General features: G+C 41.2%; 1 protein-coding gene across 3 annotated transcripts in view; it reads left to right on the top strand.

Annotated features, from left to right (window-relative positions):
- The window catches only part of LOC149235823 (uncharacterized), a 97049-nt gene that overhangs the window by 5318 nt on the left and 66512 nt on the right, over nt 1–25219 (top strand). For 2 of the 3 annotated variants that reach the window (XM_089372196.1, XM_089372197.1), the window contains exons 2-6: nt 1424–1673; nt 1847–2281; nt 3325–3420; nt 7776–7883; nt 8015–8269. In XM_089372196.1, coding sequence (XP_089228322.1) covers nt 1424–1673; nt 1847–2281; nt 3325–3420; nt 7776–7883; nt 8015–8269 — 1144 coding nt within the window. Of the gene's footprint in view, nt 1–260; nt 410–1423; nt 1674–1846; nt 2282–3324; nt 3421–7775; nt 7884–8014; nt 8270–25219 lie in introns of those variants that run through there. The other variant, XM_089372198.1, reaches the window with a different exon arrangement.

Here is a 25219-nt window from a genome sequence, read left to right as displayed (position 1 = left end):
ATATTCACCTAAGACCTAGTAAATTTTGTCCTTCAATTTATATACCATAACTATCAGATCCAGAAGAGTATTTGTGTCAAGTGCTCATCATTGTCTCCTACAGTAGTCCTCCTTTCATCTAATATTTAGGCCCACGTACTGAAAATATCAGCGATAACTCTATGGATTTTCAGTGTATGATGTACCTTCAAGATTCAATCTGCTAGAATACCTCATGATAGCTTGCTTCTGGTGCATCCACGAATCTTGGCAAAAGCCTGTGGGCAATGCCTATTTAATATTATCTTACATTTCTTCTTACTAACGAAGCTGCTGTCTAGAAGAATGTCATGATTCATAAGCCAATAGATACAGCGATCTTGGTTAATCTTGTGCTTAGTTTCCACCAACGAAGGAAAGGAAAAAGGAGGTTAGTGCCTAGGAAAAGAAATGAATATTGATTCTTGACATTTTGATTCGAAGTCATTAGTTTATAAGCTTTTGTAAGCAATTTACTATTTGAATTACACTAGCTCACGAGTAAGATTACTGATGTGAGTTCATAACTATCATGACAATGGGGTTTCTGGTGACGTAGTTGAGTTAGGAATACTGTTGTCTAGCAGCCCCTTGCAAAGGAAATAGAAGAACTTACAAACTGTATTTGATATTCATACGTTTTCTTTTATATTTCTAATTGATGAGTGGTTTCAGCTACGTGTACCATATTATATTTGCATATAGAGAAAATTGCAATCAATACAAAATATGTGCTCAGGCTGAAAGTAAAATCTTCGCACATACAAAATGCTGGTTGCAGATGCCTCTCGGAGTGAATTCAAAACTCAAATCATCTTTGTCTAGTTCTGCTTTTGGTTTGTCTCCATAGGGTGCTTCAATACATCCAAAATTTAGTGGAAGCTGTGTGAAATCCTGCTTTATAACGTAAACAAAATCAACTGCAGAGTGTGACAAAGTGAAGTTTGGAAACTTCTATGTAATCCGTTCAAGATAAGACATGTAAAAATCAGCAATATGTTTTCTATTGTGTTTCTGACTTGCTTCGACAACCCAAATTTAAAACTTAAAACGCACGTGCATGAAAGAAACTTAAACGCGCACTTAAAGAACGTGGAGTTCAGCACACTTAAAGCCCAAATTTAGATATACGTAAGTCAACATTAAATATGGTGTCATACGAATAGTAGCCATCTGACTGCATACACACAGTAGCACCATTTAAAGCTTGCTTGGCCATCACATGACTTAGCAAGAGACAAAATGTTCCTTCTGTATGTGAGGCTTGCTTGTGTTTGTAGAATCCTTGCAATCTTTGTAACAAAAAATGAAACAGTTGTATAATAGCTTAATTTTTATGATTTGGGCTGTAGCACTTGCAATTATGATAACCTATAGAAGTGGGTCCCCATGGCATATAATGCAGGTATAAGACAAGGCAGTATTCTGTGGGTTTAAGTGCAAGGGGAGGCCATGCTATCAGTCATGTAGATGGTCTATGGGAGGCTGTGAAGGAAAAAGGGATTCTTACATCTCAATTTGTTGTGCATACTGGTTCTAGAAGCATTGCCTTGAAGCGCAATCCTGATAAACCATCTCTCCTGATAAGCCAGAGAGCACTTGCCAGTACTCTTATCTCTGAATTGAGGAACCGCTATCCAAAGGATCAGTTAGAGGTAATCAAATATCTTTATTCAGATCATTTATTAACTTACAATTTCACTAGATTATATGCTCTCTGATTCAACTGTAACTTGTGCCATAACAAAGTAACTACAGTTCAGTATGGTTCCTCTTTGCAGCTTTTAGAGGCCTACCCAGGTGACAAAAGCTTCTATATCTTTGACAGATTCACTTTGAGAAGCATTGTGTTTGGGCAGATTTCGATGCCCATACTGTGACATTTGGCAGAAGAAATGAAGAGCCTGTCCAATACAATCTGCTTGTTGGAGCTGATGGAGTCAGATCTACTGTTCGACAGGAATTCATCAAGCAGCAGGGTTTCAACTATCAACAAATCAACATGCCTTACACATTCAAAGTTCTTCATGTGTCAAAGCCTCCAGTTTTGACTCCAAATGCAGTACACACCTTCAGACGGTCAAAAAATGAAGTGGAGGGACAACAGAGCTGGTTCAATTTTCTTAATTTATTGGGTCGTGCTAAGGGTTCATCTATTAGATATGGTTGTTTTCCTGCACCAGGTGATGAGATGTCTGTGCTGATCGAGTGGACACCATCTTCAACTCCTGATGATTTGTTAAAAATAACTTCTCCAACAGAGGTTCTTTCATTGCACTCACTCGAAGATTAACCTTTGTTCAGTATAGTAGATTTACATCTATAGTTTTAACATATATAAAAATGGAAGAGAACTACCTCAATGCTTTCTATATAGTTCACAACCTATAAGTTTCCATTTGTAGTTATTTAGAGTCCTTTCATGTTGCTGTTTATTTCTATATTTAGTATTGCAGCATATAAAGGGCTATGCAACCCAGAAATCAATTAATTTCTAGTGTCTTTAACATGAAGACTCAGGTAGTAATCAAGCTTGCTCAAGATTGAAACACACAAACTGGATACCTAGAACATATGGTATTTTTGAAAATTCCTTAGATTGTTTCCAAACTTTCTCGTTCTTAGATTCTTGATCTGCATGTAAATCAAAATATTCACTTGTCCTTTTTATCCTTTGTTAAATACTTCTAAGGGAAGTATTGAAACTTCAGATGGATATCAACTGATTAACCAAATAATCTAGGATTTTAACTGGTTATGACATTGCACAAGATAGTATAGACTCTGATTTTCCCTATTTTTATGTCACTTATTAATGTTGCATTTTACTTAAGGAAATCACATATCACCTGGAATCCAGTGGTCTTAAAGATTGTAAGGTATTACATTCAAAGGCATGTTTAAAATTACTCTGGAGATTGATTCCACATAATTGAAATCTATCCCATCAACCTTACACTGTTTTTCTATAATAATAGCAACATTGAGAGACTAGTCAGATTATGCATACCACCGATACATATGACATGCTCTGTTCATCATATGTTATCCTTAATAATCAAGTAGGATCTGGTATTAAGTTTGCATTTTTTATACCTATCTTCTACCCCTTTTCATTTTATACAAGGCTGTCGTGATTCGTACATTTTTGTCTAATCGTAAAAGAACTTGGTTTCTTTAACTCTCTTGTTTGGGTGGATTTTATGTGCATTTTTAGTCATACAAAAACACACTTTTCATGCTCTTCAGTAACAATGGGCACTTAACGTTATTCCTTTTCTGTAAAATTACTTTTTTTGGATCCAGCTTAAAGAATTCATTGAGAAGTACATGCCACCCTTGAAAGTTTCTTTGGAGGCAGCAGAAGCTTTCATTAAGCAGCGACCAACAACTTCCATGAAGGTATTATGTTCATCTCTATCTTCCAGATTTTGGGTGCATTTCCAATTGTTATGTTCTCTCTGTTGGACTTAAATGTGGAACTCATTTCTCAAAGAATGCTCTGCTGCTGTCCTATCTTGTAGTTTATTCCTTTTTTGTTCTATTTGTTTTGGGTTTTGCAGAGTTTTGAGTTCATTATTATTTAATTAGTCTTTAAAGTATTCTCTATGCAAAATATAACATCTGAAATAAGTTTTCTTGGTATATCATGATAATGCTTTCTTGACATATCAACCTTTTTAATGCACAATTTTATAGTTAGCTTAAATGCTAAGTCCATGGAGCTTGTTTTTATACCATTATGAAAGATGAAACAAACATTTGCAGTTGTGAGGGTCCACATCCTGGGTCTCAAGTTTAGAAATTCTTTTATTTTCTAACTTTAATTTCTTCAAATACTTTTTCAGTGTTCATTTGGTGGAGTAGTGTCTTGTGAAAATTTCTAAACTGAAATTCTACTGTAGCAACTGATTTATTTCACCTACTTATTATTCACAATAAGTTATTTATGAAATCCCTTCAGCAAATATTAAAATAAATTCCACTGCGGTTATCGCACAATTACCCAGAGAAAAATACATGCACAAGAACCAATCACATCAACACAGTTGTTTTTGGACAATTGTCCCTGGAAAAACCCAATGTGGGAAAACTGGTGCAATAGATGAGGGCTTTATTAATCTTCAGCAGCAATTGCTTTTACAAGGAATGATTTTACGGAGAAACTAAACGAAAACACCTGAGACTTTCCCTTTGATACTCTCTGACATTTTGGAAACCCTGCTCCCACTCCAGCGTCACCTCTGAAATTGATCTCCTCTCTTGAGAATCGTTTTTCCTTGAGATACTGAGTATCCACCAGTGTGTCTCCAAATGATCCTCAAGTCTTCTCTTATACTTTTCCTGTTGATGAATCAACGACCGAGATTAAGTCTCTAATCAATGGCTAAGATTAAAACAAACTTGATCCTCGTCTCTTAGAAGCTTCTCACCCTTATCTTTATTAATACCCATTAATATTTTTATTTTCCTAAGTTTAGACTTAGGAACCCATTAAAAATATTAATTATTTTAATAACTCCTCATCCAGGTGGAATTTCTCAAAACGATTTCTGGGTCTTGGAGATCTCATGTGCCTTAGCCTCTCCTCCAAATTTCAAGGCTAGAGCACATCCGATGCTACCAAAAATCAACACTCCCTTTTTGCGAGGAATGTGCTCTAACAATGCTTCACTATAGAAACATCACACTTATCTTCCGCATCGGTACCTGTGCTGATGCTTGGCCTGCTGCCTCACATTCCCTGCACTGTTGCTTCCTGTACTGCTGCCCATGACACTGCCACTGCCACTGCTACATCTGTACTGCAACTCCCTCTCAACATGCTGCATCATGCTGCCCATAGCACTACCATTGCTAACTGTTGCACTGCAACTTCTGACACTTATCCATTTCTACTACTGAAATGGATTCTTTACCATGCCCATCTTCTCTCTAAAATAAACAAACTTTGTTCTTCCTAGAGCCTTGGCGAGGATGTCTACCACCTGTTCTCCTGTAGGAGTGTACCTCAACTGTACTGCTCCTCGTTGGACACAGTGTCTAAAAAAGTGACACCTAATATCAATGTGCTTCGACCGATCATGAAATACTGGATTCTCAGAGAGTTGTTGCAACTCTGATTATCACACATGATCCTGGTTGCTTCCATCCTTCTCCTAAATAAATTCACAAGTAGTTTCCTAAGCCATATGGCTTTGCACGAAGCTGTGCTAGCTTCCATATATTATGCTTCAGTTGAGCTCAGAGCCACAAATTTCTGTTTCCTACTACACCAGGAGGTCATTCCTGATCCAATGTTGAAACAGTACCCAATTGTACTTTTCTGATCTACTAAACTTCCAACCCAATCTACGTCAGTGAATCCACTCAGCCTGATGTCATTGCCTCTAGTGTACAATAGTCCATGCTCGACTGTTCCTTGTATATACCTGAGAACATGTTTGGTTGTTGCCCAACGCACCCTCTTAGGTTCCACCATGAACTGACTGAGGGTGTTGACAGCATAACAAATGTTTGGCCTGGTATTGACCAGATACATCAGGGACCCTATAAGCTGCCTGTACAAGGTGGGATCAACATCTTTATCTTCTGATGCATCAATCTTCTTCCAGTTGGTGATCATTGGAGTAGCCATAGGTCTACAGTCTTGCATCCTGAATCTCTTCAAGATTTTTGTAGCATATCTCCCTTGTCCAAGGAAGATCTCACCCTTCTGCTGCCAAACTTCCAATCCCAGGAAATAATGCATCTGTCCCAAATCCTTCATGTCGAATTTTGTGGCTAGGTTCTTCTTGCAGTCTTTGATGAGCCTGGATGATCTTGTCAGGAAGAGATCATCCACATATAACACTAGGATTAGAGGCTCATTCTCTACGACAAGATAGTAGAGATTAGGGTCTGCGTCACTCTTGATGAACCCCATCTTCTGCAAGTAGCCATCAATTCGACCATACCGTGCTTTAGGTCCCTGTTTAAGCCCATACACGACTTTCTTTAATCTGCATGCATGAGATTTCTTTTCATGTGTCTCAAAACCTTCAGGCTGTTCAATGTATACTTCCTATTCTATTACCCCATTCAAGAATTTCGTCTTGACATCCATCTGATGAATCTCCCACCCCATCTGTGTTGCAAGAGATATCACAGTTTTAATAGAAGTATACCTGGCTACTGGGGCGAAGGTTTCCTCGTAGTCTATCCCTTCCTTCTGAGCATACTCCTTAGCCACAAACCTAGCTCTGATACCATGTGAAAATTTCTAAACTGAAATTCTATTGCAACAACTGATTTATTTCACCTACTTATTATTCACAATAAGTTATTTACAAAATCCCTTCAACAAATATTAAAATAAATTCTACTGCAGTTATCACACAATTACCCAGAGAAAAATACATGCACAAAAACCAATCACATCAACATAATTGTTTTTGGACAATTGTTCCCGGAAAAACCCAATGTGGGAAAACTGGTGCAGCAGATGAGGGCTTTATTAATCTTTAGCAGCAATTGCTTTTACAAGGAATGATTTTACAGAGAAATTGAAAGAAAACACCTGAGACTTTCCCTTTGAGACTTTCTGACACTTTGGAGACCCTGCTCCCACTCCAGCGTCACCTCTGCGTCACTCAGCGTGGCTCAGCATGGCTTTGAGTGGCTCTGTGTCGCTCTACGTGGCTTAGCATGGTTCTGAGTGGCTCTGCATCACTCTGCGTGAGGGTTGCGTCTCTCCTCTGGACTGCGTCTCTCTCTGTGCTGTCTCCCACTGTCCCTACGTCACCTCCTCCTCAGTGATTGCCTGCTACTGATGCCCTCCTCTTCCTCCACCTTGCAACTCTCCCTCTGAAATCGATCTCCTCTCTTAAGAATCGATTTTCCTTGAGATACTGAGTATCTGCCGGTGTGTCTCCAAATGATCCTCAAGTCTTCTCTTATACTTTCCTCTTGATGAATCAATGGCCGAGATTAAGTCTCTAATCAAAGGCTAAGATTAAAACAAACTTGATCCTCGTCTCTTAGAAGTTTCTCACCCTTATCTTTATTAATATCCATTAATATTTTTATTTTTCTAAGTTTAGACTTAGGAACCCATTAAAAATATTAATTATTTTAATAACTCCTCATCCATGTGGAATTTCTCAAAACGATTTCTGGGTCTTGGAGATTTCATGTGCCTTAGCCTCTCCTCCAAATTTCAAAGTTAGAGCACATCCGATGCTACCAAAAATCAACATGTCTGATTCTGCAATTTAAATTATTTGCAGTTTGTATCATGCATAATCTCTTGTCAATTCACATCCTTTTCAAAAACAGTTTTTTTTTCTAAATGAGTTAAAATAAGTTACTATCTAAGCACTTCCAAATGAAGCCTACCTCATATTCAAATTCATATGCATTGCCTTTGGAACATAAGGATTTTCCCTAGTTCCCATTGTTGGGAATTGTTTACGAATCTGTTTCTAAAAACAAAAAAGAGAAAACCAGCACTGATCATGAAGACCAAACTCCAACCATGACTGTAATACAGCATACTTGAAATCATAAGAGGAACTTGGAAATTAGGGGCCAACAAGGACCATAAAAAGGGGATGGAACATGCGAAGGGAATGCAAATCAATTTAGAAGGGAACATATTTGTAGATCATTTGAAATGTTTTGTCCCTTTTGGTTGGGTAAGGTGGTGTGAAGAAGATATAAAAGAGTGGGCTCATGGATGTGTCCTTAATGTTTATTTGAGAGCTTTTGTTTTTCAGGTGAAGTGTAGCAGATTTCATGATGCTAATGGTAAAGCTGTCCTAGTAGGTGATGCTGCACATGCTATGTCAAATGCCCTTGGCCAAGGCTGTAATTCGTCTTTGCAGGTTATTTAATTGGTTTCTATATTACATCAAATTAACATATTATTAGATTAAAAAATTACCCTTTCAAAGAAGGATTTCCAGTTTTACATATTCATCAGTGACATTTTAACAGTTTATTATTCACCATACAGGATGTTTTGGTTCTTGGTAAAATGCTACAGGAGAGAGAGATTGCAGATGCCATAGAGAAATATTCTCAAAAGCAGGTTAAGGAAGACCATGCAGCTGCATACTTATCAGAGCATGCATTTCCACAAGCACAGTGGCTTTTACCATTTTTCCTGTTGGGAAATATATCATCTTCTATTTTAAGCAAGGCACTTCCTTCAATTATCAAGCCTTCCATTCAAAGTCTGTGTTCTGAAACACTAATTCCATATTCTGAGGTATGCTTTTATTTTCCCAGCACATGTACTTATGATATAAGCAGGCAGGTTATGTGCATGTCTGTTTATTTTATTTTGCAATGCATACCCTTTCATTTCAATGTATTTTATAAGCTAATTCCATCTGGAATTTGGAAGTTGTTGAATAAGCTCCTTTTTCCCACATGAATTCTGTCAGCTTTGTTCTATTAAGATGTACTAGCCCTAACACAATTACAGATGCTTATCTATTTATTTGGTGTCACTGTGAAATACCATGTTGCAAACTGACAACTAAATAATACAAAGAAGAACCATTTCAACAAGGAAAATATAAATAACTAATGAAATGTGTGAATTCGATGGGATCTAGAGTTTCCATTTGTTGGTCTATGACCCTGTTACCCCTCATTCAGCAGGGGTACATACATTTTTTCATTTTGCATTATCGCCATTGTAAGTCCAAGGATACAAGTCAAAGCCTTGTAGAAAACCATGTGATTCTTTGTATTTGTTGATTTGGGGTAGCATCAGATGTGCTCTAGCCACGAAATTTGGTGGAGAGGTTGGGGCACATGAGATCTCCAATACCCAGAAAGGGTTTGGGCAGATTCTAATATTAATGTGTCTTAATATGAAACGGTGTTAGAATGGTCCAAAAGACATGCATCAAGCCAGATCTAATCTTAGCCGTTGATTAGGGACTTAATCTCGGTCATTGATATGTCAACAAGAAAAGTATAAGAGGGGGCTTGAGGATCACTTGGAGAGAACACCAGAGTGATCAGTCATTCTATTCTCTAGAGCGGGGTTTGCTAAGAGAGGTAGAATCAGTGATCAGAGTTGCAGCTGAGGGGTATTGAGTACAGAGAGACAGAGAGGTAGAGATAGTGTCAGGAGAGCAGTGCAGTAGCCAAGGAGAGTGACGCAAAGCTAGCCAGGGCTCATGTAGGGCCACGTAGAGGCCGCTGGGAGCTGCGCAGAGCCTCAGAGAGGTCAGCGTTGCTGACGCAGAGGGCCAGAAGGCTAACGCAGGGCCTCCTAAGGTTGACGCAGACCCATCTGGGGTGACGCAAGGGTAGCGCTGGGCAGAGAGGGGCTGACGCAGTCCAGAAAAGGCTGACGTTGGGGTTTTTGGGGCAAATTGGTGCTCAAGAGCTGCCGGAAGGATTATCTGGGGTTGCAGCCAGGATATTTGTCTCAAACTGAGAGGTATTACTGCCAAGGAAATTCTCTGTTGGGTAGGCCAGTTTCGGCACCCAGATTGTACTATGATATTGCTTAATAAGAAAACCCTTAGATAGCTGCACCAGTTTTCCCACATTGGGTTTTTCCGGGGACATTGGTCCAAAAATAATGGTGTCACATGGTGTGATTGTTTCTGTTATCTTCAGTTGTTGATTTGTAATATGTTGAGCATGCACTAGTGTTTATTTTTAGCATTTACATTGTAAATAACTTGTTAAGTAACATAACAAGTAGGTAGGAATAAATTAGATAAAGTGCATGGAGGGTTTTTAACTAAGTAGACTTAGAAACTTCAATATGGTATCAGAGCGTGATTGCAAACCACAGGAGGACTAAGGACATTAGCCGAGCGAAGCAATAGCAGCCGAAAACAGCTGTATCGAGGTGACAGAAGTTGTTTCTAGCAGAGCAGCAACAAGGGAAGGGTGATGCAGTGCCTACGTCATCAAGGGTGAGTTGGGAAGAGGCAGCGCAGAGGCTAATGAAGGAAAAGGGAGCCTCATGAAGAGCCACGCAGAAGCTGGGAGGGCTGACGCAGTTGGCTGAGGAGGCTGGGTTGCTGGTGCCGGGATTGCGCAGAGCCTAGGAGCTCTCACCTTCAAGTTGCTGGGGTTTAGAAGGCTGCGGGAATATTGCAGAGTGGAGCTGGTGAGGTACTGTAGTCAGAACAATACCTGATAGAGCAAGGCCAAGAGGAGGGAGTTGCTACTGAGGGTTTCTAGCTGAGGAACCCAGATCAGTGGTACGGTTGCACAAGACAATCAGAGTAGGGGGCATCTCGACAGTGGCAGAAGGATTTCCAGGAGGGAAATCGGGACTTAGAGGAAGTCCAGAAGAGAACTTCCAGACGAGAAGTAGAGACTCGAAGGAGTTGAACAGAGAACTTCCAGGAGGGAAGTAGAAGAGCATCATGGCACTACATGGAGTAAGAGACCAGGATAGACTGGATGGAGTGTCGAACTTCGCAGTCTGGAAGGCCAGAATCTTATCCGTACTTGATAGAAATCGTGTCAAGAACTTTGCCTTGAAGGTTATAGCTATCACAGTCAACCCCAATGATAATGATAAGTACGAGGAGGCAATGGCGAGGGCCGAGAGCATCATTCTTGACGGGGTTAAGGACCATGTAGTACCACACATTGCTGAGAAGGAAACAACATATGAGATGTGGGAGGCCCTCAAGAAATTGTACCAGCATACTTCTGTGCAGAGAAGAATGTTACTTGAGAATTAGTTGAGGTCGTATCAGATGAAGAAGGGAGAGCCGATTGACACCTTCCTCGAAGGACTGAATGAGATCCGAGATCAGTTGACTGCTATAGAAGCCATGCCGGATCAAGAATTGATGGTGAGGACGGCCCTGAATGCAGTCTCAGAAGACTGGGAAGTATTTGTCCAGAGTATACTGGGCAGAGGGACACTTCCACCTTGGGATGAGATGTGGGCTACTCTTCGCCAAGAAGAGATCAGACGGCAGTTGAAGACAGGTAGCAGCAGCAAGGGGATCAAAGTCAAGCAGGAGGAGGAAGATGTTGCCCTAGCATCTGAGGGAAAGCAGGAAAAGAGGAAGAAGAAGGATCTCTCCAAGATCAAGTGCTTCCACTGTGGGGAGCTGGGTCATTATGTGACCCAGTGTCCAAGGAAAAAGAGCAAGGGAGAGTCTTCCAAGACTAAGGCAGCACCATCAAGGGCAGAGAAGGAAGTTTTGACAAACGATGACTGTGCCATGAGTGCACACGCACTACTTGAGCAGAAGTGGGGAGACATCGAGCTATAGTCAGCTGGACTACAGGCGATGAGGGGCAGGATCCTCGAGGTACCCTACCTCTTGGATTAGACCTTGCTACGAGAGCCCCGAAGAGGAGTAGCAGGACTGGCTAAGTCAGGTAGAGACGGATGCAGATGGAGCGGTAGAGAGAGCTACAGTGCAGGAGTCCCGAGACAGCGTGAGGCTAGCAGGCTGCAGCAGTGCGAGAGGCACAGGAGTGTTGCACTAGTGCAGGATGGCACGGAGAGGTGTGCAACGGTGCGAGATGCAGGGAGTTGTTGCAGCATCGCAGAGGTCATAAAGGGAGCACTTATCAGCGACAGAGGGGGCTTCAGCATCAGTGGGTGTCTTTAGCCCAACAGGGAGGTTAGGTTGGGAGATCAGTTACTTCTCAGTAACTGAGTTGTAGTGTAGCAATGGGCAGCACGATGCAACATGATGAGAGGACGTGCAGTGCGGATACAGTGTTGGGAGAAAGGACCAGCAGGAGCACAAATGAAGAGGGAGCTGTCATACAGATGCAGCAGTGGAAGTGGCATAAGCATGGGTAGAAGTACAGGATACAGCAGTGCAGAGGATGGTGGGCAGCAGGCCTAGCATCAGCATAGGGACCGATGTCGGATGATTAGAGTAATACTCAGTGAGGAGTATTGCTAGAGCACAATCCTCGCTAAGAGGGAGTGTTGATTTGGGGTAGCATCGGATGTGCTCTAGCCACAAAATTTGGTGGAGAGGTTGGGGCACATGAGATCTCCAATACCCAGAAAGGGTTTGGGCAGATTCCAAACAGTTCAGGAGATATTAAAATAATTAATATTTTTAATGGAGTCCCTAAGTCTAAACTTAGGGAAAATAAAATATTAATGTGTATTAATATGAAACTGTGTTAGAATGGTCCAAAAAGACATGGATCAAGCTAGATCTAATCTTAGCCATTGGTTAGGGACTTAATCTCGATCGTCGATATCTCAACAAGAAAAGTATAAGAGGAGGCTTGAGGGTCACTTGGAGAGAACACCAAAGTGATCAGTCATTCTATTCTCTAGAGCTGGGTTTGCTAAGAGAGATAGAATCAGTGATCGGAGTTGCAGCTCAGGGGTATTGAGTACAAAGAGACAGAGACACAGAGATAGTGCCAGGAGAGCAACGCAGTAGCCGGGGAGAGTGACACAGAGCCAGCCAGGGCTCACGCAGGGCCATGCAGAGCCTCAGAGAGGCCAGCGTTGCTGATGCAGAGGGCTAGAAGGCTGGCGTAGACCCATCTGGGGTGACGCAGGGCCAACGTTGGGCAGAGAGGGGCTTACGCAGTCCAAAAAAGGCTGACGCTGGAGTTTCTAGGGCAGATTGGTGCTGAGGAGCTGCCGAAAGGATTATCCGGGGTTTCAGCCAGGAGATTTGTCTCAAACTGAGAGGTATTATTGCCAAGGAAATTCTCTGTTCGGTAGGTCAGTTTCGACACCCAAATTGTACTCTGATATTGCTTAATAAGAAAACCCTCAGATAGCTGAACCGGTTTTCCCACATTGGGTTTTTCTAGGGACATTGGTCAAAAAATAATTGTGTCACATGGTGTGATTGTTTCTGTTATCTTCAATTGTTGATCTGTAGTATGTTGAGCATGCACTAGTGTTTATTTTCAGTATTTACATTGTAAATAACTTGTTAAGTAACATAACAAGTAGGTAGGAATAAATCAAATAAAGTGCATGGAGGGTTTCTAACTAAGTAGACTTAGAAACTTCAACAGTATTTAGGTGTCCTAGGCCTTGTGATGGTTGCCCATGTCCAGTCCCTTTGGGTGACGTTCCTAGTTCCTTTCATCTTGGATAGGATTGGAGGACTTTGGATGGATCTCATTGGGACTCACAGTTTATGAAATTCTTGGCTATGTAGGGGTGATCACTAGTGTATGGGTCAGTCCAACTTGCATTAGGGTGCACCTATGTCTTACTGCATGATTATGTGTGTCATTGAGTCTGTATATGTCCTTGGCCTTGTTGCAACATTACTAGAATAGTTCTCAACATGGTAGTCTCACAATCGTAGTAGTTCACATTTCCCGAGGAAGCTCATGTTTCTTGGTGCATATGGTCTCAAAAGTCAAAGAGTCAACTTGGTCTCAAAATGCTCAGAATGAAATGAAGATGACACACAACATTGAAATTTTTGCAAAATGTGAAGGAATTGATCAAAAATAGGAAGTCAAAGTTGGTCTAGTGGTATGTGAGGATTCCAGGTGGCAAAATAGGCAAGCACTTGATATAATGCATGAAATACATCAAAAATAGTCTACAAAATTAGCAGAACAAACCCCAAGTGGCAAAGTTCCCAGATTCTCTAGGTCATTAGAGATCCTTAATTTTGGCATGGTGATGGCATCATTGTGGCACGTGTAGGTAATGATGTGGTAGCTTATGGATTTCTCCAGCGAATGGGGCTATTGGCATAGGAAATAAAGGCAAGAAATCAGCAAATTAAGAAAAATTCAAGGCAAAGTACTCAAGGGCATTGAATACCTCTCAAAGATGGCTAAGTCGACCTTCAAAATAACCATTATAGTCAAAGAGGTAATTGTTGGAGGAATGTTGGAGGTCAAAAGTTGAATGTTGGGGGTCAAAAGGACCGTTGGTACCTTGTGGATACAAAAGTAGCCATTGCAAAGCCAAAGAATCATCCAAGCAAGCAAATCAAACCTACTATGGACCAAGTTGAGCCTTAAGCAAGCAAGTCAAACTACCCAAGTTAGCGGTTGGAGCATCTAGAGTGGAATGTTGAGCATCTAAGGACCATCTTTCTTCTTCTTCATATTATAGTGTCAATGCAAGTATAGCATTGGAATTCTAAGTGAACCGAATCAAACTCCCTAAGTTGGAAAAAGAAATGTAATGAAATATTTTATTATATTTTACTTAGTTTTCCACATGTGGATTACAAATAATATTATTTTCCTAGAGAGAGGTTGAATTAGCCATTAACTATCAATTTAAAGAACAATTATAAAAGGCTAGTCCCCCCTCTAGTTGAAGTTGTTGTTGAATTGTGGGATCAATACATGCCATAATTTAGAACTTTTATTTTGCAAACACTTTGTCTCTATTGTGTCGGTTGGATTTTTTTATTTCATGTTTTGTTGGTACATGTTGTAAAGGGGTTAATAAGATAATTCATAATTAGTAAGGATCACACAAGTTTTGGAGGGACAATCCATTAAGGGGTTACATAGTCACTTGGAGAGGGTAAACAAGGTGCCAGTCTTTTTTATTCCTCTTATTGTATGTTGGAGTGAATTGGAACTGGAAGTTGGACCAATCCTTATAGGGGATAGCATCAACCGGGTAAAGATCTATCTTGCTACACAATTGACCTAAAGATTAGAGTTGTCTTGCTAGAGGCCACTCCTATTTGGATCTAGAATGTTGTGAATAGTCTTAGACATAGGTGGGGGTGTTATACTCTCTTCGAGTCCAAGCACACCTCATTGTCCAAAGTATATAGTCAATTTAAATGTGAATGTGATTCACAACCAATCCATCTAAAAAGAAAAATTGTGACCAACTTAAGCTTGTTACCGCTCAAACTAACAGGGGGTCCTAGAGGGGCACTTGCTAGGTCAAGAGCAGTAATGAAGCTAAAGCTCACTGGTACCATAGCTAAAGCTTCCTACTCTTTACAGACTTTCGTCGATGGGAGGAGTCCCAATATAGAGAGAATCACTTATGAAGGATAGATCAACTAAGATGGATGTGAAGTGATCTCGAGGACCCTTTCCTAAGGCAGACTCAAGAATGGGACTTGCTTCTTAAGCAAGGTAAAATTTTTTCTAAGAAAGGGGATGAGGATTTAAGGGGTAGGTTTAAGGAATGTGAATTGTAAAGGAGCTTCCCAATCCCTGAAATCTTTATGGAACTTGGTTTCCCAAACTTTGATAAGGTATGGGACCACATGGGACCAAGTGGACCCAGGCTAGGTCAAGAGGAGGGATTTTAGCAATCAATGATGAAATTGACCTAAACAAGGAGAAGGGGTCTGAAGAAATGCTTTTCACTTAAAGGTGAAAAATGATCCCTATGAGGAACTAGCCTAGGGAAACTTAGGGCAAAAACCAATCTCGAGGCTAGGGCTTAGGATATCTCACAACTCCACCGTCGGAATTCCCTCAAATTTGGAGGCCTAGGAGACACACCTGTGCAGTAGAGGCCAAGGGATCAAAGTTTTTCTATGGGTGGTTTGTTAGGAAAATGATGCCCTAGGAGCCCTAATGTGGCTAGACCTAGAATAAAGAAGGAGAGGTGAAGAAAAATGATTCTTTAAGTGATCACCTTATGGTAGACTAGTGCTTAATCCTTTGGGGAGATTGGAATCAAGAAGAATATGAGAATGGATTTCATTTCTAAGTTAAAGAGGCTTCAAGGACAACTTCACTTGTCAATAGGGCAAAGGAGAGTGACCTTAAAAGCTTTTACACTTTGTTTTGCAAGATAAGATGGCTTTTCAAGATAAATTCAACCATAGAATTGTCCCTAGGAGAGTCCGTTCAACATACATGGCCCATACGTAGAGAGATGCTATATAGAAACAAAATTCCACAATTTTGCAGTAAATGCATGAAACAATTAACCCTAGTATAGCGGAAATCTCATCATCAATGCATGCGACAAAGTAAAAGAAGGAATAAAATTAAATTTGTACTTACATGTAAGACAATATATCCAACCATGAATAAACTTTCCAATCAAGAAGCTCCAAGGTAAGAAAAGATAATCCACACATCAAAATTCATCCATGCTCCAAAATTTCCTCCACCAAGACAAAATATAGAAAATCTCTAGAGAGATACAAGTCGAAAACAAATGATGATGAGAAATGAACTCTCATAATTTGTATTTATAGTATACACACTCATAATGAGTTCAATTTAGCTACTTGGGCCTACATTAGCCCCTAAAATAAAAATAATGTGCAAATAATTAACTTTCGGTGACAAACCCGCCAAACTAGCTCATAAACAAAATAACAAGCCTCTAAAGAGGTCGAATAATCAATAATACATGCCATTGGACCCTCTAAGAAGCCTGATGAAGTCCATAAGTGCCATAATGATGAATAAGAATCTTGGACATTTTTCTGAGACATTAGTGGATGGGATTCTTTGAGAAATTAAATGAATATGATGATGATATAACTCAATAATTTGCCATGGCCCTCAACTCTCATGGAGAAAATAGTGCCACTACTGTTGTTAGAGGACTTTCAATCCATTTGAGCACGAAATTTATAGGTAGAGTGACCACCATACCCTTAAGAGTTCGATGGAGCAAGGAAGATAAGGCAGTAAGTGTTACAGCTAGGAAAAACTTCTTCCTTTGTAGAGAGAAGCCTATGGAAGATAAAAATGGAGTAAGAAGAGAGAACCTCCCTTACCCTTGGGATGAAGTGGCCTATCACATCCTCAAATACATATTCTGTGAGGGGAGGTTGAGCATTGTGTATGCCTATCAATTTAGGCTACTCTATGAGCTAAGGTTCCAAATAGAGTTACCCATTCCAAACAAACTCAGTATCCCACATTTCCTCTTATAGTCCATCATTGAAATGAGCCAAAAGGTGAGGGAAGGGAAGCACCAACACATTGCCCATCATGGCCTCATCAAGCTAATTGTCATGGATGCCTTGAGCCACCTAAGGAACCCTGTGTTGTGGACTGACTTCATAGACATGGACAAGGAGATTTTCATTGAAACACAAGCCCTCACCTCCACACAACAAGAAGAAACACCAGCCTCTAGTACTGGGGGTAGGGAAGAGAAGGAAGAAGAAAAGGAAGAAGAGAAGGAGGAAGCAGAAACAAAGGAAAAAGAGGAAGAGGAACAAAAAGTAGAGGAAGAGGACCTTGAGGAGCCCTCCAAACCTCAAGGGACAAAGAGACAAGGGGAACAAATGAGCCTCTCACCAGGAAACACAGAGACATAGAGCAAGAGGTGGCTGCCACATTGGGCACACCAGTCAAGCCCAAAAGGAGGAAGCCAAGACAAGGCCCCTTGTACTTTAAAACAAGGAAGAGCACTAGGATAAGGCAAGGGAAACCTCAGCCTCCTTCAAAAATCCCTATCACCATTGATGAATCAACAAACAAAAGGGAAGAAGTGGGACCTAGTGAGGGAAAGATTGAAGAAGTTACCTCTCCTAAGGCCAAGACTAAGCAACCTGTGCAACCCATAGGGAGGCCCACCACTAGAGCAGTCACATTTAAGAGGCTCAAAACACAAACTGCCCTATTACAAGAGGAAACAAAAGAGCTACAGGAGAAATAGGGGATGCTACAGGAGAAACAGGGGTTGCTACAGGAGCAATAGGAGATGCTAAAGGAAGAGGCAACCACACCAAAAGAAGAGGAAAAAGGTCTCCAAGAACTCCAGGAGCCTAATCCACAACCCAATCTAGAATCCTAGTACCTACTACAAATTTGTTGAGGGAGGTAGGATTATACTTGGGAAATTAGCGATACCACTCTTCTTCGAGTTGGAGAAGGAAAGAGGCAGAACACATAGATGGATGCAAATTGCAAAATCCAGAAAGGTAAAAGCTGTGCATTTTTTGGCGCAAGTATTTCCATCATGTCCGAGCACTCAGATGATCCACAAATTCATCATTATCAACTATATGTACACTGGAGTTTTGTAAACCCATTCTGCATTTTGTAATGTAAATGATCCTAGTAAGACAAATGTATGTAACAACCTAGGTAAATTTATTTTTTCTGATGATGATTTCCATCCTAGGAGGTTTTTCGTTTCACCGATTCATGTGTTTTTCTAAACACGGATGATCGACAGAGTTTTTCCCTCTAGCCTCACCCTAAAGCTAGGGTGGATTTTGTCATCAGGATTTTAGATGAGTCCTAGTGCTATTTATTGAGTCTCTGTAAAAGTGATTTGGGAATAATCCTAGCTATTTGGTTAGATTATTTTATTACAAGTCACTTATTCTACCATATCATATTTTGTGTCACATAAATGGGTAAATGTTGAGGGTCTATAACGAACGGTGTTCCCCTTTCATGTATTAAATTGTAAAATCTTGATGTAAAAAATATTTAGTGCATGGTTCTTCATAATTGGACACTATGGCTAAATATTAGAGGGTTGGAAAAATTATTAATCCCCTCATGAGTCAATTAATTAAATTTTCTGGATAAAATAAATTAAAACTGATAAGCTAGAAATTTAATTAATTTAGGTCTGAGGAAACATTAAATTCTCCAAAATTTGAAATTCGTGGGTTTTAAAGTTTTTAATTTTTGGAGGTCCATGTGTTAAGTTATGGTATGTTCTATGCTTATAACAGTTTACTTCTTTTTCTTATTATATTCCACCGATTAGCAATCACATGTACATAAAGTAAAGTGCAGATAGAACATTAAACGATCGACAGAAAACAAGCCAAGACAAGAGACACAAGATGTGGCGGCTAGCCAGGGACAAACCCCACAATGTGTGGGGAAACCCTTTGATCAAATCTTCTTTTATCTTCAATAATTCAGCAGAGAGAAATAGTACAATAAATCTGATTCATATCAGCAGTAGCAAACCCTAGATTAGTAGCATCAGCATTAGCGGCTTCATTATCAAACTAGGGCAGACCATATCTCACAAACCGACAGTCGGATTGACTTCATTCCACCACCAAAAGTTTCGGCTTTCAGAGGAGGTTCAGATGAACCTACAGCGCAGTTCAGATGAGGAGATCTTCTAGGCCATGCAAGTCAATCTTTACTTCTGCAGTTGCAGCTTCAGTTTCAGCAGTTTCCGGCTTCAAACTAGGGCAGTCGATATCTTGCAAGCCGTTCGTCAGATTGACTTCATTCCACCACCAAAAGTTGCGGCTTTCAAAGGAGGTTCAGATGAACCTACAGCGCAGTTCCAAAGAGGAGATCTTCTAGGCCACGCAAGTCAATCTTTACTTCTGCAGTTGCAGCTTCAGTTTCACCAGTTTCCGGCTTCAAACTAGGGCAGTCGATATCTTGCAAACCGTTCGTCGGATTGACTTCATTCCACCACCAAAAGCTGCGGCTTTCAAAGGAGGTTCAGATGAACCTACAACGCAGTTCCAAAGAGGAGATCTTCTAGGCCACGCAAGTCAATCTTTACTTCTGCAGTTGCAACTTCAATTTCAGCAGTTTCCGGCTTCATATGTGTGAGAGAGAGAGACCCATTTCAGCGTAGTAGAGAAGAGACTCATATCTGCGCAGTAGAGAGAGAGAGATGTGATGAGATGAGTGAGTCTAAATGAGGAAAAGTCCTCTTATATTTATACACAACGTTGGTGGGTGAATAGATGCGACTGTTGGGCTTCTGAGCCTACATGAGTTGTAGGTCGGCTTGATAATAATTCCATAATCAAAATAAATTCATATCTCCATGAATACGTATCGGAATTGGATGATCTTTATATCAATCTTACACCTCTCGACGAGAGAAATCTAATAAAAATATTATCAGCCATGAATAAGATGACCCACATGAAGTTTTGCCCTGGTTGCCAATTTTAACACTCCCTCTCAACCATGGAGAACTTCATCTGCAATCTGTCTATCGGTCGTGACTCGTTACTATTCATCCATCAAATGCACTGCCTTGTACAGCCTGACCCTTGCCCTGATCTGCTCTATTTTTCCTGTTCTACTTTGTCTTGTTCTGCCCTGCACTGATCTGTACTGTTTTGTTTTGTTCTGCTCTGCTCTTGCATTGTTCTGTTCTACTCTGCTTTTGTTCGAATTATGAAGAAGAAGAAATGATCGAGGATGTATCATACTGACTCAAAGTCAGTCTCAGAGTATGTACCACTGGTCCCAGACCAGTCTCAACCAACCCAAAGTCAGCGCCATAGTGAGTACAACTCCAATGGTCCCAGACCAATATCATCCTCCACTGACTCAAAGTCAGTCTCAGAGTATGTACCACTGGTCCCAGACCAGTCTCAACCAACCCGAAGTCAGCGCCATAGTATGGTACAACTCCTACCACTGGTCCCAGACCAGTATCATTGATCCCAGATCAATGGAGGTTATCCTAGCGTAGGGAGTACGGTAGTTACAACGATGCGTCCATCGGTACTACTATGGTCCCTAACTTCATTTCCCTACTCATTGATCAGATGAGAGGTACTTCCCATGAGTCCCAGACTACATGGGTAGGATGCCTCGACAGGAGAACTAATCAATCCTGTCCTCACAGGAGAACACATCAATCATGCTACAATTTCCATGGAGAACACATCAATCCAGGCCGCCATGGAGAACACATCAATCCAGGCCTCACAGGAGAACACATCAATCCTGCTACAATCGCCATGGAGAACACATCAATCCAGGCCTGACAGGAGAACTAATCATCCTGCTACACAGGAGAGCGAATCATCCTGTTCCACAAGAGAGCGAATCATCTTGTCCCACAAGAGAGCGAATCATCTTGTTCCAGTGTGCACCACCAGGGGAGGGTGAGTCACCCTGTGGTCGTATGTTGCTCCAGTAATAACCGCAAGCCCTCAGAGCTCCCAGAGCTCAATGTATGCAACATGCAGGACCCTTGTACAAGGGTTTCTTACCGACTCCAAGTCGTTTGGGAAAATCACAGATTAGATCTTTCCTCGGGGCTTTGACAAGGTGTATCGACCTGTACATCATCTTAATGCGATGGAGCCTCCTTGCTCATCAACTTACCATATCCAAGATGATGTCTATCTGCTGGAGCAATCGACAAATACGGGATTCCTCAATAATCAAATCCCACCTCTGGTTGTTATAGAGAATCACAGTGGTATCCAATGTAAATCCAAATAGCTCACTGAAGAGCTTTCGCAACCAGACTACCTCACAGGAGGTTATGCTAGCAACAATATATCCTGCTTCGGCGGTGCTCAAAGCCACCGACTTCTGCTTCCTGCTCATCTAGGATATCGAAGCAGATCCCAAGGTGAAACAACACCCGAAAGTGCTCTTACAGTCCACCACACTGCCTGCCCAATCAACATCAGTATATCCAAGTAGTCTCACATCTCCAGCAGTGTATCTTAATCCATGAGAGATTGTGTCCTGAAGACATCTCAGAAGATTCCTGGCATCAATCCAGTGAGGCTCAACCAAATATGAGCTCACAATGCTAACTGCAAAAAATATGTTCGGACGGAGGTTCACCAAGAACATCAATGCGAATGAGTTTATGAAACTCAGAGGCACTTCCCAAATCTGGTCCGACATCACTACCATATAACTTCTAAAAGTTAAGATCCTCGAGATAGTCACAGGCTTGTAGTCCATCATACCAAATCTTTCCAATATCTTTACCACATATTTTCCTTGAGATAGGAAAATTTTCCTTGGCTTCTGCCATACTTCAAGTCCTAGGAAGTAGTGCATCAGTCCTAGGTCTTTCATTTCAAATTCAGAGGCCAGCGCCCTCTTACATTTGTGAATGAGAGGGTCTGCTCCTGTTAGAAAGAGGTCATCCACATACAATACCAGTATGAGAGGCTTGTCATCTTCAACCTTAAAGTAAAGGTTAGGATCGGCTTCACTCCTAGTGAATCCCAGCTTCATCAAGTAGCTATCAATCCTCTCATACCATGCTCGGGGTGCTTGCTTCAGCCCATAGAGAGCTTTCTTCAACCTGTATACATGAGATTTTCGATCATAAATCTCAAATCCTTCGGGTTGCTCCACGTAGACCTCTTCTTTGATCGAGCCATGCAAGAACGCAGTCTTGACATCCATCTGATGTAGGTTCCATCCTTGAGAAGCGGCAAGGGCTATGATCGAGCGGATGGTCGTATATCTGGCAACAGGTGCAAATATCTCATCATAGTCTATACCTTCCTTTTGGGAGAAACCTCGAGCAACAAAACGAGCCTTATACTTTTCCGTGCTTCCATCTGCTGCATGCTTTATCTTGTAAAGCCATTTTGAAGTAACAATTGCCTTGTCCAGGGTCTGGGAACTACTTCCCAGACATCATTCTTCATAAAAGACTCATATTCTACGGCCATAGCATCCTTCCATACTTGATGCTTGATGGCATCTGAGAATGACGAAGGCTCATTTTGTATGATTGTGCTCATGATGGTCAGGTATCCTTGATACCTATTAAGTTTCTTACTTTGACGGAAGGTTCCTCAGGGTGCAGCATGTCCTTTAGCATCATCAAGTATCCCCCTAAGCCATGAAGGCCTCTTCCTAGAAGAGGAACGCTCATGTGGATGAGAATCTATCAGATCCATGGGTTCTTCTACATCAGGCATTGATTCATCATCCTTTTCTTTCGGTTCCCTGGTGTTGGCTTCTTGAGAGCTCCTCATAGTCGAAAGATTGTTCACCTTGCGATGAACTTTTCTTAAGGAGTCTTGGAACCCAATGCTTGATGAGGGCATCAATTTTGTACATATACGACGGTGATTGTAGTTTCAGCCCATAGAAACATCAGAAGTCTTTGATCATGTAGCATGGCCCAGACAGCTTCCATCATCGTGCGGTTCTTCCTTCCCACCACACCATTCTGCTCAGGAGTATGTGGTGTAGTAGTCTCCCTCTTAATGCCAACCTCAGGTATGCCTGAGTGAACCAATTGTAATATATCAGAGGTCTTGCTTTGGCTTGAGGGGAATGGTCCCCTTTTGAGCTTTCCTTCAGCACATCCTGGACATACACCTTCATTCTCTATTCAGAATTCGGGCATCCCTATCACCATTTGTCTTACACCGAGTATAGCTTTATAATGAAGGGAGGAAAAACCTCTAATGCCAAAGTTCGGACTGAAGAGATGTGTCATAAGACATGACACCTAGCAGACTTCCATCGACCTGATATAATGAATCAACACTAAACCCAAGAGTAAAGGCATCTTTAACATTATTTTTCCATATACATACCTTGCCATCGCTGAAGGTTACCTTGTAGCCTTTGTCTTCCGTTCCCAAGATGGACAGTAGGTTCTTTTTGAGGTCAGGTGCATTTAATACATCCTGGAATTTCTGGCCTTCTTGGATGCTTGTCCTCTTCCTTGATTCCCAGCTCTCCTCTTACCTTTGCTATTGAATTTGTCATTCCTTTGATTGCCATAAGAGGGATTTTGATCATCGTCCTAGAGTGAGTCCTTTCTATCAGGGCACTCCCTTGCATAGTGACTTGCTTTATCGCAAATGTAACATCGTCATTTTCTTCTAGCCTTAGGTCCAGCCTTTCCTTTTGATTTAGTCCCGGAATTATTTCTTTTCTTTGCATGAAAAGAAAAGGCAGCAGGAGGACCTTTAGGCATGGGCATTTCTTACACTTCTTCCCTTGTTTCTTCTTGAATGTATCTAGCCATTAATTCCTCGAAACCAGGAATTACATTATAGTTCAGAAGAGTAGTCCTGAACACATACCATTCAGATGGTAATCCTTCAAGAGTTGTGAGTGCCATTTCTCTGTCAGTAATAGTTTCCCCAATAGATAGGAGATCGTTCTTGATCTTGGTGATTCTTAAGAAGTATGCTTGCATACTTTCATCTTTACCCTTCTTGATTTCCCTCAGCTTATTTCTAAGAAACAAAACTTGATTTGCATCATTAACTTTAAATAAACTCACCAGTCTGTCGTAGATTTCCTTGGAGGTGTCTAGATCAGAGATGTAGGCCACCAAGCGCTTGTCGATAGAGTCCCGGATGATCTTCTTTGTTTTGACTTCTCCATTTTTCCATTTGTTCCAGGCAGCAGCAGATGCATTTGATGAAGGCTCAACAATATTGCCTCTTACATGGTCCAACACTCCTTGATCTTCAAGGGTTAGATTGATAGACATCTTTCATCCGTGATAGTCAGCTTTCTCACGGAGCTTGTCTTCGGCAGGAAAGAGTGTTGAGGACCCCATAGTTCTTTTAGGATAGCCTTGCCAATCTTCTCTTCAATGATTGCTGTTGCTCTTGCTCGAGCTTTGTCTTCACCTCAGCTCTGATACCATGTTAAGTTATGGTATGTTCTATGCTTATAACAGTTTACTTCTTTTTCTTATTATATTCCACCGATTAGCAATCACATGTACATAAAGTAAAGTGCAGATAGAATATTAAACGATCGACAGAAAACAAGCCAAGACAAGAGACACAAGATGTGGCAGCTAGCCAGGGACAAACCCCACAATGTGTGGGGAAACCCTTTGATCAAATCTTCTTTTATCTTCAATAATTCAGCAGAGAGAAATAGTACAATAAATCTGATTCATATCAGCAGTAGCAAACCCTAGATCAGTAGCATCAGCATTAGCGGCTTCATTATCAAACTAGGGCAGACCATATCTCACAAACCGACAGTCAGATTGACTTCATTCCACCACCAAAGTTCGGCTTTCAGAGGAGGTTCAGATGAACCTACAGCGCAGTTCAGATGAGGAGATCTTCTAGGCCATGCAAGTCAATCTTTATTTCTGCAGTTGCAGCTTCAGTTTCAGCAGTTTCCGGCTTCAAACTAGGGCAGTCAATATCTTGCAAACCGTTCGTCAGATTGACTTCATTCCACCACCAAAAGTTGCGGCTTTCAAAGGAGGTTCAGATGAACCTACAACGCAGTTCCAAAGAGGAGATCTTCTAGGCCACGCAAGTCAATCTTTACTTCTGCAGTTGCAGCTTCAGTTTCAGCAGTTTCCGGCTTCAAACTAGGGCAATCGATATCTTGCAAACCGTTCGTCGGATTGACTTCATTCCACCACCAAAAGTTGCGGCTTTCAAAGGAGGTTCAGATAAACCTACAACGCAGTTCCAAAGAGGAGATTTTCTAGGCCACGCAAGTCAATCTTTACTTCTGCAGTTGCAGCTTCAGTTTCAACAGTTTCCGGCTTCACATGTGTGAGAGAGAGAGACCCATTTTAGCGTAGTAGAGAAGAGACTCATATCTGCGCAGTAGAGAGAGAGAGATGTGATGAGATGAGTGA

This window comes from Pinus tabuliformis, chromosome 8 (genome assembly GCF_031772625.1).
Source record: "Pinus tabuliformis cultivar Carrire ecotype Pingquan chromosome 8, CPIR1, whole genome shotgun sequence".
Lineage (NCBI taxonomy): Eukaryota > Viridiplantae > Streptophyta > Pinopsida > Pinales > Pinaceae > Pinus > Pinus tabuliformis.
This window is presented reverse-complemented; position numbering and strand designations above follow the sequence as displayed.